Source organism: Schistocerca cancellata, chromosome 6 (genome assembly GCF_023864275.1).
Source record: "Schistocerca cancellata isolate TAMUIC-IGC-003103 chromosome 6, iqSchCanc2.1, whole genome shotgun sequence".
Lineage (NCBI taxonomy): Eukaryota > Metazoa > Arthropoda > Insecta > Orthoptera > Acrididae > Schistocerca > Schistocerca cancellata.
In genome coordinates, this window is record NC_064631.1 from 334,700,356 (window position 1) to 334,717,211 (window position 16,856).

At 37.9% G+C, this 16,856-nt stretch overlaps 1 protein-coding gene across 1 annotated transcript in view; it reads left to right on the plus strand.

Moving 5' to 3' along the window:
- The window catches only part of LOC126190751 (unconventional myosin-Ie-like), a 367,405-nt gene that overhangs the window by 71,371 nt on the left and 279,178 nt on the right, over positions 1 to 16,856 (plus strand). The window contains exons 9-10 of the mRNA XM_049931260.1: positions 37 to 233; positions 3,454 to 3,621. Coding sequence (XP_049787217.1) covers positions 37 to 233; positions 3,454 to 3,621 — 365 coding nt within the window. The remainder of the gene's footprint in view (positions 1 to 36; positions 234 to 3,453; positions 3,622 to 16,856) is intronic.

Consider the following 16,856-nt stretch of genomic DNA (forward strand, 5'->3'; position numbering starts at 1 on the left):
ATGTCCAGTGTTTTTTTTTTACGTATTCTGTTTCAGATCTTGATTTCCCTGCCTACCTGTTCCAGGTAGATCAAGGACATCTAAATAACAAGTTAATAAGCCGACGCTTTGATAGCAAGTGGGGCAGTCAGTCTGATACCATTGATGTTACGTTGAATGTGGAGCAGGCTGTGTATACTAGAAACGCTTTAGCCAAAGGTGTATATGCAAGGCTGTTTGATTTTCTAGTCAAGGTAAGAATGTTAGTTTTTATTAATAATGTATAGTTTTTGTAGTGCTGTTGTGCTGTGTGAAGAAATGTGACATTATTATTGCAGATTAATAAAGTATGTCCTTTTAATCGACTTCTAAAAACTAAGTTATACACAACAGGTATTGATTGCAATTTGAGTGCTTACTTTCCTTTGTGCATGTTTCTTTAATTTTCTGGTTCTACCGTCTTTTATCATTTAGATGTAGAGAGGCACATAATGAAGATGACATTATAGCTAGGTTTTCTAAATTAGGTGCTTTTGTCAGATATTTATGCACCCACATGTACATGCATTTGCGTAGGGTGAGAGAGAGGAGAGAGAGAGAGAGAGAGAGAGAGAGAGAGAGAGGGGGGGGGGGGCAACAATAGTCAGGTCTAGGGAGAAAAATGTGTTTCCTGGGAAGAATCAGTCACTAGATCAAATTCATCTCTGTAGATGCCTTCGATCACAGTGGCACTGGTATGTAAGATAATACGTTGAAAGTATTTCAGAGTAGCCTCACTGAAGAACGTGCACATAGTTCCTATTGTGGGCCATTTATAATTTGTGAAAATAACAGATATCAAAATGAGTGAGCATGGAACTGTGTGTGCTTGAAGATGTCTTGTGTTTGTAATAAGGTTCCTCAAGATTCTTTATTATTTCTATTTCTCCAACATATGATACATCCAGACAGTCTGTAGGCTAAAATCCTGGATTTTGTGTACATGTTTTGCAGTAAAGTACAGTTTCTTTTGCCCACCTGGCATTTAAATATAACACACTTTTTTGTCTTCACGGCAAGGGAAAACAGTAATGAATTATAGTTTCCTGTTTTTTAGCTGCTATGCAGTACCTGTGGACAATACATAGCCACTTCCTATGGTTTGTTGCTTTGAACTTCATTGAGACATTCCCCAATTATTGTTTTGAATGTAGTAGTAGAAGTGTGAACTCTTATTTGATGCATTTGACTTCTTTTTTCCTTTTTTTCCTGTTGTTATGCAAGCACTTTGCATTCTTACCTGCATCTGCTTTTTGTTAGCCTGTGGCATGTGTTCAGCATCAGCAGCTTTCCCTTATTTTACTATAATAATATCATCATCATGTCTCCTTTCTTGAAAGTACATACATCACTTTTCTTCTTTTTAATTTTATTTCATATTTTCTTAGCCAAGTCAGCCCTACTCTTTTACACTGTCCCAGTCAAGCAATTTTTTTTTTTTTATACCTCCTGCAATTTATTTGCCAGTACTATATTTGTGTATAACCTATTTGTGAATACGCTATTCCAGTGCCTGTGTTATTATGATGACAAGGCACTGTGGCGACCACAGTCATTACGAGACACGTCAGATGGATTCACAATTGCGAATAGTGACTACCATCAGCTGTAGAATGCAATGACGACAACGAAAATCTGTGCCGGACCAGGACTCGAACCTGGATTGCCCGCTTATTGCGAGCGGTTGCCTTGCCATTTGGCTATCTGTCCACGACTCACGGCCAGACCCAAACTTCCACATGTTGTCAACCATACCTCTACGGTCTGTACTCACACATCCATTATGTGTATTCCTGTACAGATCAGATGTTTTACTTGAGGTACAATAATGGTAAGGCGACTGCTCGCGATAAGTGGGAAATCCCTGTTCGAGTCCCAGTCTGGTACAGATTTTCATTGCAGTCATTCCATTCTGCAGCCGATGTTAGTCATTATTCACAATTGCGAATTCATGTGATGTGTTTCGTAATGGCTGTGGTCGCCGCAGTGCATTGTCATCAGAATAACACAGGCACCGGTATACTGTATTTATCTGCTGATACCGGGCATGCGACTTTCAAGTACAACGTCTGGTCTGTATAGGAATATAAATAATGGATGTGTGAGTATAGATGTATGGTTGACAACATACGGAAGTTTGGGTCTGGCTATGAATCGTGCACGGATAGCCAACTGGTAAGCCGACCACTTGCGATAAGTGGGAAATCCGGGTTCGAGTCCTGGTCCTGCACAGACTTTCATTCTCGTAATTTCATTCTGCAGCTGATGGTAGTCATTATTCACATTTGTGAATTCATCTGATGTATCTGTGAATATTTGGAAACTTCAGAAATGATAATTCCACAAGACTTCATCACACAAATGGAAAATAATTTGTGTTGTGATTGGAAATTTGGACTGATCATTGTCTTGGTGGTGGAATCGCCATAATAGGGTACACGACAGCTTGCATAACTGTGTCACCGTCAGCTGTGATTACTCATACCCTGTTCCTCTGGTTTTTGTGTATTGCCCAATCTGAAGCTGATACTTCCATTGATGGATACTTTACTTTCGGCAGTGGCTACATAATGGATCAGAGTAAAGTGCTCTAGGAATTTTCTCTTCAGGTACTATATGATAGTTTGGATCCTGGCCAGGCAACTTTTAGGACACTGTGTGAGTTCCTCGTGGAGGGCTTACAAGTAACATCCAAGGCGTTTGCATGATACTGTAATTTGAAAACACATGCAAATAAAATTGAGTGGAAACAAGTGTAAAATTTGAATAGAAGTGTTTGATATTGGCATTTTAATTGACAATCATATTTAGTGTCACTCCAGAAACATTTTCAATTCATATACCATCATATTTCTCCATTCATTCCACTTGGAATATCTTTTAATGTATGCTACACAAGTTTTGATGCAGTATATTGGTTTGTTTTTGTCTGCAATACTCTGCAGAAGTTTGAGACTAAAAACAGATCTAATAACATTCTCACTTTATAATGCAGGTTTCTCCAACCATCAGTTCATCACTACTTCACTGCTTTTTCCACTCAAGTCATGATTTTGCAAAGAATGAATAGCAGTTGGTCCACCATCAAATTCTTAGCATTCTGTATTACTATTTCACAGCTGGATAACTCAATAATAATTATTCGGGCTGAAGAAATACTGCGTCCAACCAAGAGTCTAACTCCAAACCTTTGGATTAATAATCTAAAATGTAAAAAGACACATTGTTCACTTACATATGTAACAGTCTCATGTCCAATAAAGGCACAGGTGTAGTTGAAATATATTTTAATTGTGAAAAGTATATTATTAGTTCTCGCTGCATGTAAATTTAACTGCTGACAGACATGTTTGAATAGAAATAACATTTTGGTATATTAACAGATATTGTGCATTTTCTATTGTAGCATCTGATATTTCTGTTTCATTTTACTAGTGTGTGAATAGTGCAATGGAAACAACCGTCACGGGCCAGAGCATAGGAATATTAGATATATATGGATTTGAGATCTTCGAACGGAATGGATTTGAGCAGTTTTGCATCAATTTTGTGAATGAGAAACTACAACAGATTTTCATTGAGTTGACATTGAAAGCTGAGCAGGTAAGTTGAAGTGTACTAATCACTTGAGGTGCTTTTATGTTTTAAAAAAAGAATAATTGAGAATTCTTTTTATTAGTATTTTGATTGTTTCTTCCTGTAGTAGTCCATGCTAACTTTCTGCTTGCAAAAATTTTTGCTCTTTCAGTGAAAAATGAAAATAAATGCGTGCTAAATGTCATCATGTCCTTGATGACTCTTGTTCTTTTGACAAATTTTACACAACTTAATTGGATAATTGTAGCTTTATTATAGAAATGATAAGCAGATTGTGGTTTTGGGAATTAAATCTAATCTGCTGTCATAGACAAGAGAGTTAACAAATTACCGAGCGAGGTGGCGCATTGGTTAGGCACTGGACTCACATTCGGGAGGACGATGGTTCAATCCCGCGTCCGGCCATCCTGATTTAGGTTTTCCGTGATTTTCCTAAATCACTCCAGGCAAATGCTGGGATGGTTCCTCTGAAAGGGCACGGCCGACTTCCTTCTCCATCCTTCCCTAATTCGATGAGACCGATGACCACGCTGTCTGGTCTCCTTCGCCAAACAACCAACCAACCAACCAACCAGTTAACAAATGCTAAAAGAAAGCAGTCATGTGATAGTAAAACAAAAGCTCTTCTTGACTGATTAACATCACCATTATAGGAAATGAGCATGGCAAATTCCATCATCCTACTCATACTATCCAAATTTTGTTACAAAAAATTTGTTTGCAACATTACTACAGTGTTCTTTATTTCCAAGTTTTATGCATCTTCTTTAAAGAAGTAGGGCCTAGTCACTATATCACTCACGCATACAAAATGATACACATCATGGATGTAATGGGATCTATGTCCAAATCTTAACAATTTTGTTTGTTGACAGAATTATTTAAATTGAATTTTACCTCACAAATTTAAGTAGGTTTCTTAATGAGGCCATTGTTTTCTCTTTTTATCTTAGGCATCTAACATAAGAGTTATTTGCACTTTTTAAGTGCACTTTTTTAAAAAGCAGGTTGGTTTGAGTTCATGAATCATTTATATTGGATAGATATGCAAGTTGTCTGTCACAAATTTATGCATGCTCCTCAAAAGTGATATCAAGTTTTCATGAATTTCCAGTTTTTTCCAATTTCTTGAGCATTTTATATTGACAGAGTTGTTTTCACCAAACTAATAAGCCCAAGGAATATCACTTTCCAGCCGCAAGTTTACATGCAGTTGCCTTCGGTCTGACAATAATATGAGAAGTGCTTACATGAATGTGTGCATATGTTATGTACTGTAGAAGAAGGCTTGTGGCTGAAAGTTCACTTGTTTAGCAGTCTTTTTCTTGTGCTTGTCTGCGACTCAGCATTTCCTCTATATTGAGAGTAGCGGTCTATCCTTTTCGTAATATTGTCATTATTCCATCCTGAAATTTCCATTATCTTCTTTCTGTTTCATAATCAGCTGCTACGTAAAACCAAAAGCTAAAACTGTGATAAGACGTATGGGTAGTGTATGTATCCGCCAAAGTCACATTTCCCAACACTTTGTCCCAACAAATTGTACTAATAGATGCATTTTACAGAGAGATCTTTAATTCAGTGTGTGTTTGCTTTATTGCATGAGTAATGTTTTTTATTTTTTTAAAATTTAAACTTGGGATTTGTAATATTATGTGTGTATTCAGTCTGCGGTGTTTGCTAATTCGTCAGATGAAATAATGATGTTTCTGTTATGTTGCCAGTCTTGTGTTGTGTTGGCTGACAGAAGCAAACCAAGCAGCTGCCATGTTGATTTGTTTGTGAAGCTAGCATATTGTATTTCTCGGTTTTCATATTTATACTAGTGTATTGTGAAAGTTTGTAATTTAAGTGATAAACTGAATTAAAGCTCTTTCTGAAATGTGTCATTTTTCATATAGTTTATTGTGCCAAAGTATTGAAAAATGTCTATGGTTTTGGGACAGAGGTTATGAACAGGTAGTCTTGTGCAGTACTTATGAAAATATTTTCTGAATATTGTCTTGAACAGATAGTTAGACAACCCACACACAATGGAAATATTTTAGACTTTGTAGCCATAAGAGGTAATCAGAAAGTTTCCGTTTGAAGGCCGTGCAGTTCATAATCAGTATGCCAATCAGGCAGAATCACTGTGAGTATTGAATCAATCATCTTAACAATACACCAGGTTGAAGATATATGTTGCAGCAGCATCATCAAATGAAAATGTTTTGATTGCCCTTTCAACAAACAAGCCTGATCTTATCTCTTGGGCCAGTATAGAAACAGGGATGAATCATCATGATGTCATCATAGTGACTATGGTTACTAAAATAAGTCGGTCATAAAGGCTAGAAGAGTATTTTTGTTAGAAAGAGCAGATAAGCAGTTGTTAGTATCCCGCTTAGAGAATCATTGATCATTTAGTTTCAATATGATGGATGTAGAGGAATTATGGGCAATTGAAGCAGATTGTTTATCATGTTGTGGAGAAGTACATTCCAGGTAATACTACTCTTGCCTACATACATTTGCTTAAGTACCACAGAGATAAGAGAAATTAGGGCTCATAAGGAGGTATATAGACAGTCATTTCATCCTCATTCTATTTGCAAGTGGAAGAAGAAAGGAAATGGCTAGTAAAGGTACAAGGAACTCACTGCCCCACACTGTACAGTGGCTTACAGAGTTTGTATGTAGTTGTAGATGCAGAAATCTGTAAAGGTGTTCTCGAATGGTACTTTGCAAATAGAACAGAAACCTCAAATTTGATGTCTGGTACATCATAGCAGAAATGGTGGAAAAACTGTATGAGGACATTGAATGGATATTGCAATCTGTGAAGGGAGATGATAATCTACTAGTCATGGGGATCTGGAACACTGTAGTAGGGGAGGAAATAAAAGAGAGAGTTATATACAAATACGGGTTCAGGAGAAGCAATTTTAGCTACTAATAGAGAATACACGGTTCAAAAATCACAAAAGAAGGAGATATACCTGAAAATGCCCTGGAGGTGCAGGAAGATTCCAGCTGGATTACGTCATGGTTAGGCAAAGGTTCCAGAATGGGATAGTGGGTTGTGAGGTAGGAGCAGTTATATACTTGGATCACAGTTTAGTAATGATGAAGAGTAGGTTGAAGTATAAGAGACTTATCTGGAAAAACAATGTGCAAAGAAGTGGAATACTGAAGTAGGGATTATGAGATGTATTTGAAGTTCTCTGAGGCTGTAGATAATAATGAATACCACATTAGACAGTACAGATGAAGTGTAACAGACATATCTAAATGGGGCAATCACATAAGTTGTGTAGATGAACCTAGGTACAAGAGAGGTGAAGAAAACTTGAATAACAGAAGAAATATAAATACTCTAACTGATTGACAAAATGTGGGCAAAAGGGACATACAGGAATTTGTCAAAATAACATCATGTAGGAATGAAATAAATAGGAACTTTGTGGAAGCAGAAGCAAAATCTTTGCAGAAAAAATGTGAAGAAACTGAAAAAGAAATAGTTATTGGAAGGAAAGATTCAGCATTTGGAAAAGGCAGAATAACATTCTGTGAAAGTAAAAGCAGTGGCATCACTTTTGGTGAAATTAAAAGAAAAAGTGTCAATATAAAGAGTGCAAGAGAAATTCGACAGTCAAGTAAAAAGGAAAGAGTGTATAGGTGGAAAGAACACACTGAAGGCCTCTATGGGGGGGGTGGGGGGTGGGGGGGGGGAAGGGGGGAACTGTCTTATAATGTGATGCAAGAAGAAATTGGAGATGATATAGAAAATACAGGGGATAAAGTATTAGTCAGAGTTCAACAGAGCTTTGGAAGACTTGAAATCAAATAAGGTGGGAAGCATAGATAAGATTCCTTCAGAATTTCCAAAAGTCGTTGGGGGGGGGGGGGGGATGGCAACCAAATCCCAAGGACAGCAAAGGCAATGAAAAGAAAATTGAAATTCTGTCAGAGATGGCAAAGGACTTGGAAGAGCAGTTGAACGGAATTGATAGTGTCTTGAAAGGAGGATATAAGATGAACATCAACAAAAGCAAAACAAGGATAATGGAATGTAATCGAATTAAGTTGGGTGATGCTGAGGGAATTAGATTAGGAAATGAGACACTTAAAGTAGTAAAGGAGTTTTGCTATTTGGGGAGCAAAATAACTGATGATGGTCGAAGTAGAGAGGATATAAAATGTAGACTGGCAATGGCAAGGAAAGTGTTTCTGAAGAAGAGAAATTTGTTAACATCGAGTATAGATTTAAGTGTCAGGAAGTCATTTCTGAAAGTATTTGTATGGAGTGTAGCCATGTATGGAAGTGAAACATGGACAATAAATAGTTTGGACAAGAAGAGAATAGAAGCTTTTGAAATGTGGTGCTACAGAAGAATGCTCAAGATTAGATGGGTAGATCACATAACTAATGAGGAAGTATTGAATAGGATTGGGGAGAAGAGAAGTTTGTGGCACAACTTGACTAGAAGAAGGGATCGGTTGGTAGAACATGTTCTGAGGCATCAAGGGATCACCAATTTAGTATTGGAGGGCAGCATGGAGGGTAAAAAATCGTAGAGGGAGACCAAGAGATGAATACACTAAAAGATTCAGAAGGATGTAGGTTGCGGTAGGTACTGGGAGATGAAGAGGCTTGCACAGGATAGAGTAACATGGAGAGCTGCATCAAACCAGTCTCAGGACTGAAGACCACAACAACAACAACAACAACAACAACAACAACATTAGATGACAGTCAATTCAGCTTTCAGAAAGGTAAAGTTATTCGAGAGGCAATTCTTGATGAGGGAGACAAAACGTCACAAATACCAGTACCCTTTCACATGACTTATTTCCAAAAAAATTTCGACATTGTGAAATGGTTCAAAATCTTTGAATTTTTTTAAAAAGAGCAAATAAAATAAAGCAAATAAAGGAAGGTTCAGACGTAAAATGAAAATCCAAGGTGACAGGATGTCAATATACTATTTGCTGATGACATTGCTATTCTCAGTGAGAATGAGGAAGAATTAGAGGACCTATCGAATCAAATGAACAATCTAATGAACACAGAATATGGGCTGAGAGTAAGCCAAAGAAATACTGAAATGATGAGAATTTGCAGAAATGATCTTCAACATCAAAATTGAAGACTCTGTAGTAGACAAAGTAAAGGAATTCTGCTGCTTTGGAAGCAAAATAAATGTGACAGATGAAGCAAGGAGGCTATAAGCAGCAGACTAGTGTAGGCGAAGAATGCATTCCCCTCTAAAAGAAGTTTGCTACTATCAAGCATCGGCCTTAATTTGAGGAAGAACTTTCCAAGAATGTGCGTTAGGAGCACAGCATTAATCATGGACTGCCGGAAAAGTGGAAAAGAAGAGAATTGAAGTGTTTGAGATGTGGTGTTATACAGGGATACTGAAAATTGAGTGAATGATATAATGAGAAAGAAAGGAAGCCCTCCTCATTAGTAAGGAAATGAATATGTAAAAAACATCGATTATAAGAAGAAAGAGAATGATCGGACATGTGTTAAGATGTCATGGAGTTTCAGGGTACTAGAGGGAACAGTAGAGGCAAAGACAGAGATTGTAGTGTGTGTCAGAAATAATCAAAAGTGTTGGGCGTAAGTGTAATATCCTTTTACAGAATGGTGTGGCTGAACATAGCAAAATACATACTTTGCAGTGACAGTGATCTGTTACAGGAACGAAACAAGGTATTCTACTGAGAGTGGATCTCTTTATACAACTTGATAACAGAAAATTATCTATCCTGGACGATATGTCAAGGAGCAGGAAAGAGAGTACTGCACAGTCATATAAGGTGAGGAGCTTGTAGGGAGCCGCTGGTAACCATGGTGAAATAATGCCCTTGCGAGTGGCTGTTGGAACTGCAGTGGCAGATGTGGCACACAGAAAAGGTGGCATGACAACTGGCATGACAACTTGTCAGGCAGCAGAAGTGGCAGTGGCCATGGCAGGTGGGGTCTGTCGTAGAGACTTAGAGTGACTTTTGATCTGTTGGAGTGTAGAATGTGTCTGTGTCCAAAGGTGGAGCACTGACGTAAGTAACACTGGCAGAAGAATACATCCACGATATGGCACAAGGACATGTGATCGTGCAGACGTACATAGGGTCCTGTGATCACAGCACTGCATGCAGGTGGTGCCACTGAATGCCATGTCAGCTGCAGGAGGCTTCACTGTACGCAGTACCTCAACTTCTATTTGCAAACAGCCTCCTAGGTGAGGTAGTGGCCATTCGTGGCCCACCAAACCTATACTGACGTGTGGGTCTGAATATGTTGGGGCCCAGCCCTGTATTTGCCACAGTAAGAGCTACTCTAAGATGAAGTAGTTGTCATAGGACAGAAAGTCATTGCTGGCTTCATCAAACAAGTCACTAGACTGATGACCAGTATATTTAAAAAACCACTATATAAAAAAAAACCACACTTAAATTTTAACAGCTACCTGTAGCATTGCATTTCAAACATATCCAGTTTGTTCTGTTTCACCTTTTCCATGGCCATATTGCAAACTTAAATTTTGGGGACATAAGTGTCTGTTCTGAGCTGTTGATAGACATCATTACATTTAAAGTGCAGCTATATTGTACTACTTGGTGTTTCAATATGTTATTATTGATAACTTTAAAACATTTTACAGGTTGTTTGCACCATACACAGTTCCTTGACATCTTTGGACCATTGCTGATGTCATTAGTCCCAATTAGATGCTTGCTGACTTTTTCTATCAACCATTTATATTGCTAATAATTAGTAAAAAAAAAAAAAAAAGATTTTTTACCTAGTATAAGGTAGTTCCTGGACATTACATTTTATGACCCATTTTGAGGTGAATGAGCATTGTATGTCCCAGAACACAAACTTTTTGTTAATGTACTTTCCTTTGTTAAGCTGTCAATAACAGCATATTAAAATAATACGTAGTGTAAAATACTTGCACTTTCTTGTCACGGGTTGATGGCCTATTATTGTCCCCTGTGATTGAGTTCCTTGTCACCTTTGTTTTTATTTTTCAAAGTTTAACTCCCTTGGTATGAAGATTGTTTCACTTCCTATTTTTTTTAAAAAAAATTGGATTGTTTCTCTTTTTATGTCTATCCTAATTATTTTTGTTTTGTTTATTCTTAACAAAATTGTGTACTGAGCACCCACAGTCATACATCGATCATTAAGTATTTTGTCAGATGGGGAATATTGTCACTGGAATCTGCCATCATTATCTGTGTTTCGTGTACTTCTATTACTAGTGTGAGATCTTAACTCACTCACTTACTTCAGCACCTCGAGTATAGCATACATGTACCTCTGTTTTACATATTTCTTACCATGTACTCTCCCCTGCCCCCTATCTGTGACTCACTTCATATATCCCCTCATCAGAATTTGAAATGTACCAATCCGGGTTTATTGTATATAGCTTCACAAATGCTGTTGCAAAACCATACTTTACTTAGCTTTGTCTGTCTGTTTGTAGCAATAACCTACTGATTGTACTCCAGTACCTTCATAAATACTCTTGGGGTGCCATAGTTTACCCATATTTTTCTGTCTGTGTGTAGTGATAGCAAAACTGATTATACTCCAGTACCTCTCCAGCTTTTGTGTACACTGTTCTGCTTACCACCTAAAACCAGATATGCTAATATGATTGTCTATTGATGTGATTAGTAGTCTCTGCTGAAGAAAGCATGGTACATCTCACATTTTCCAACTTTTCGTTGGTTAATGGTATATCGAGGAACTTCATGAGTTTCATATGAGCTGCAGAATGCTTTCATTGAAGCCTGATATAGTGCCTCTGATTGATAGATTTTATTCTGCACTTTGAATGTCCTTGTTGTTCTTGAAACACTCATTGAATTTACAAAGTATTTAATAAATACCAGTTACCTTGTTGGAGCTTATCAAATTCAAATCATTGTATTGGGTGCTCTTTAATGTCATTCTCTTTCTAAGAGTCTCCCATGTCAGTGTACAGTCCCTTTTATCAGCTTTCATTATTTTTTCATCTGTTTGCTCTTTCTCTTGTATATTCCAACCTGTATTTTTTATGTTACTTTAATTGCTAGTCACTTCTCTGATTTTTTTCTGATGCTAAGACAAGGAGAAAATTTCTTGGGATGGCACACACTTCACCAATATCAATAGAATCTTATTTCTGTCATTTTAACAATGATGAGTCAATGTTACCTGCAAATATTGTCAAAGGACATTCAATCAAAGCTATTGGAGATTTATAAATAGCCTGCTCCTTCATTTTTCACAATTAAGAAATAGGTGCATTTTAATACAGTTCCTTCTCAGTTTTCTTTTATCATTCCATCTAGTCATGATTCACAGTAATGGCTGAAGAAAAGAGAGATAAATGGATGCTGTCTTTGATTGCATTTGCACATGCAGAACATTGTGTGACAGTTTATGACTTGCCTTCCAATCTTCATCATAGACCACTACATCGTGGACAAGCTGTGTAATTAGGATTGCCAACTGTCCCATACACTAAGGGATTTCCCTTATTTCAAGGTTACAAAAATTATCTCATACAGACCTTGCATAAGACAATCTCATATATAATATTTTTCTGCTAATTTTTCTTGATTTGTCTAACTCATTTTACAATGAACGATGCTTTATGTAGATGAGCCAATACTAACTGCAGCTCCAAAGCAGCGGCAATTTTGCTTAGACAGTAGACATTAACCATCAGTGATTGACAGTCAGTATTAGTTGTTTGTTGTATGAATATGATTAACTCTTAGTGAAAATTTCTAATTCACCTCCTAGGTGAGTTGAACACCTGTGTGTTTATCTACAGAAATGAGAAAAGAAATATCTGTGGCCAACAAGTGTCAATAATTACTTGTCCAAAGCAAAATGGGTAACATATAGCAACAGGTGTCAGGACTGTTTTCTTTTGAAATTTTCATGACAACAAGAAAATGTGTACCATAGCAAAAGAAGTGTATGAATGTGATTTTGTCAGAGATTAGCCTCATGATGGAATGACGTATGTTAATGTTTAACTCTTTAGTATTTGTATTCAAAGTTAATAACACAGTATTTTAAATTAACTGGTTAACATACATTATCCAGTTACTATATTGTGCATGCTTGATAGAAATCAGCAGTTCAGAGTAAAAATTTGGAGTTATTATTGGTGTCCCATATTGGATGTTGTAGAAGTTGGGGAACCTTATGTGCAGTCCTGCGGCTCTTTCCTCCTGGATCATGCAGTAGAATTGCATTGTAGGAATGGAATCTGTTAACAGGACAAACATTAGACAAAATGAATTCGGTGTAAAAGAATATCGTCTAAAAATTTCATAGGCAGGGAAATTTTCTCTTTTTCTCAGTAGTGATATTTGCAGTTTAATGAGGAGGAGCAGTTTCTGTGGATGCCTGGCACAAAGAAATAAGGTACTATAGAAATTTCGCAGGTTTGACAATTTTTACATGGTCCATAAAAATGTCTCTTCCATGTATTTAACCATCCGCTATATTGCATCACCTCATCCACAATCACTTATGTCTGATGTAGGGTTGACTGAGTCACACTGGCAAAATAAGCTGTAGTTTGTAAGATGTGTTGTGATGGGTTGTGCCATTATTTTTACCACAAGATTTTATGAGACATGATAGAGAAGTTTTGAGATTTGGAAAGAATTTTTATCTGTCATCATCAGTTTTGAAGTAGTCCCCATTAGATAAACAGTTATGCTAGCTCTTTTTCCAATCCCCGAAACACGTCTGTAAATTGATCTTCGAGACAACTTTTAGTTCTTCAGGAATACATTTCTAACCTCCTATGAGCTTGTAAATCAATTGTGATTTAAGGTTTTCTTTATTTTTGGGATCAGGATAAGTCAAATGTTGCCATCTCTGATGAATATGAAGGCTGGTGCATTAAAGCATTTTTTCCCCCAAAAACTCATGAACAAGTAGTGAAGTGTAAGCAGGTGAATTATTGTGGTGCAAAAACCATGAATTGTTTCACCATAAGTCAAGGCCCTCTCGCCCCACGCACTCTTATTGCTTAATGCAGATGGCATTGAACTTATAAGTAGTGCCCAGTAAGCAGTAGTAATCATCTGACCATCTGGCAAGAATTCATTGTGCATTATAGTTTTAAAATCAAAGAATGCAGTTCACATTTGACTGCTCTTGTTGAGGTTTTTTGTTCTTGATGAGGCAGAATGCTACGACTGATATGTTTCAGCATAGTTTTGAAGTCATATCCATAAACCATTTTCACCACCTGTAATGATATGTTTCAGTAGCTCTGCAAAGTTACTGAATTTGAAATTCAACAGTTTTGGAACAAATTTTGCTGTCGCTTGTTTCATATCAAAAACAGACAAAAAAATTTTACCATCAGTGACTTCTCTGATTCTTCAATTGTTCATAACTACTTCTTCCATTTATGCCACAGTTTCAGTGTTTGATGATGTGCAGGGTGCTCGTTATCATGAGTGTCCTCACAGCTGTCTTCCAAACGCTTATACCATTTACAGAACCATGTTTTACTTGTAGTTGACTCAACAAATGCGATATTTAACATTTCTGAAACTCTGTTGCTCCTTATTCTATTCTTAGATTAAAATGTAATGCAAAATTTCTGATCAAGTTTTGTACAAAATAAATGTCACCAATACTACCAAAACATGTAAACTTTTTGACAGCTGACACCAGACTCAATATTTGTCATAGTTAAACAATGCGTACACTTGTGTCAGTGTGGACTCAGTATGTCTGCTGGGATTCTCATCCTACATATGGAGGAGGACTTGTCAGCAGTTACTGAGCATGCAATGTGCAGTCATCTGTAAGCTGTGGCTCACATCAGCATGAGTGATGCCTGTCACTTGGTTTCTGAGGCATCCTCAGTTCATACTGATGGTTGGTGGAAGTGGTGGAAACTGCTGACCTTGTACACGGAGTGCAAGCTGAGCCCACAATTTGCACTGTTGTTCCCAGAATTGAGAGGGGTCATTTAATGTGGAGCTAAGTGGAGGGTGTGTTATTGTCTTGGCTCCAGATTTCTGAACCTGCATTATTGGGTGGAGAGCTGTAGGTCTCCTCTTGACAGGTCAAGGGTGCACTACACAAAGGAAGCAACCACTCTGGTAGCAGAGTACTTGTTGGGTGCACTTGAGGGTTTTGTAGTCTAGGTGATAGTTTGGGGTCTTTTGATGAATACTCATCAGTCAGCATGCGGATAGCGAAATGGGATCAGGTTGAGAGTAAAAATGCCTTGCCTGTAAAAATTTTATGAGTAAATTACAAAGTATTTTTGTAACAAAGTTCATGAATTTACTGCCCTTCAGGAAATTTGTCATGCTCAAATTATTCTCAGGGCCAAGAACTGGCTGAAACCTGAAGTAGAAAGTGCTGAAATATTTAGCAGGTCATGGAGTATACATCGGAAAGACAGATTAGATGTCATAGGAGAGGGAGTGTTTTGCAGTTGCAAGAATATGGTCTCCAATGAGGTCTGTTGTGAGTATGACTGTGAAGTTATCAGGATTCGAATAACAGGTCTAAGTGAAATAATGTTAATTTGTATGTTTTTATCAGCCACCTGATTCTGCAGTTTTGGAGTCATTTGAAGAAAGTCTATGCTCAGTAGAGCGGAAATACCCGGATTATTCATTATTAATTGTAGGTGACTTTGACCTGCCGAGCATAGAATGGAATATCTGGAAATTGATTTTAGAGTTTACGGACAGACAGTCTTGCAAAGTACTTTTGAAACCATTTTATGAAACCACCTTGAGCATCAAATTTGACAGCCCACATGAAATGGAGATATTTTGGACCCTGTATCTACAAACAGGTCTGACCCTACCTTTTTGATGTCATCAATATGGAGACTGGGATTAGTCGACATAATTTCATTATAGTAACGGTGGTTACTTAAATTGATAAATCGGTCAAGAAGACTAGGGTAGTATATTTGCTACAAAGAGCAGATGATTGGAGATCATTTAGTTCCAGTACAATGAAAGTACAGGAATCACTATCATAGTTTAAATGGATTGTAAATCTTGCTCTGGAGAAGTGTGTATTGACTAAGTGGATTAAGGATGGAAAAGATACTCCATATTTTAATAACAAAATTTGGAAAATGCTGAGGAAGCAAAGGCTGTTGCACACTTGGTTTCTCGGTTCAAAAGAGAGTTCTCAAAAGAGGACAGGCAAAAATTAGTAGAGATTTGTGCATCTTTAAAAAGATTGATGCATGAAGCTTGCAACAATTACCACCATCAAACCTTGGGAAAGGATCTAGCCAAGAACCAGAAAAAATTCTGGTCACTACATAAATCACTGAATGGCTCAAAGGCTTCTATCTAATCACTTTTGACCAATTTGATGTGGCTGTGGAAGATAGATAAAGGAAATCTTAAGTTTTAAACTTCACATTTAAGAAATCATTCGCACAGGAGGATTGCACAAACATATCTTAATTTGACCATTGCGCAGACTCCTGTGTGGATGACATTGAAATGGGCATCCTTGGTGTAGAGAAGCAACTGAAAGAATTGAAAACAAATAGGTAGTCAGGCCCACAGGGAAACCGAATTTGGTTTTATGAAGAGTATTGTATTGTATTGTATGGGACTGGGGACCAGAAATGACAGAGAGGCTCCGTCCCCGCCAGAGAGGCTTCGTCCCCACCATAGCCCGCAGTGCTACACAACCCCACAACAGACTACAGCAGTCCACTCACCACACTGCTGCCCCACACCGAACCCAGGGTTATTGTGCAGTTTGGCTTCCAGTGGACCCCCCCCCCCCCCCCTTTTCCCTCCACCCCGGGAACTTCTCACACCAGACGAGTGTAACCCTAATGTTTGCGTGGTAAGTGTTTGTGCAGCAATCACTGACATAGTGTAACTGAGGCAGAACAAGGGGAACCAGCCCTCATTCATCAAGGCAGATGGAAAACCGCCTTAAAAACCATTCACAGACTGGCCAGCACTTCGGACCTCGACACTAATCCGCCGGGCAGATTCGTGCCGGGTACCAGCACGCCTTCCCACCTGGAAAGCAAACCGGGGAGGCTTTATGAAGAGTACTCTGCAGCATTGGCCCCTTACTTAGCTTGCTTTTATCGTGAATATCTTACTCAGTGCAAAGTCCCAAGCGAATGGAAAAGGTTGCAGGTGATTCCTGTATATATGAAGCAAAATTACACACCGATTTCCTTCAACATCAGTTTGCTGCA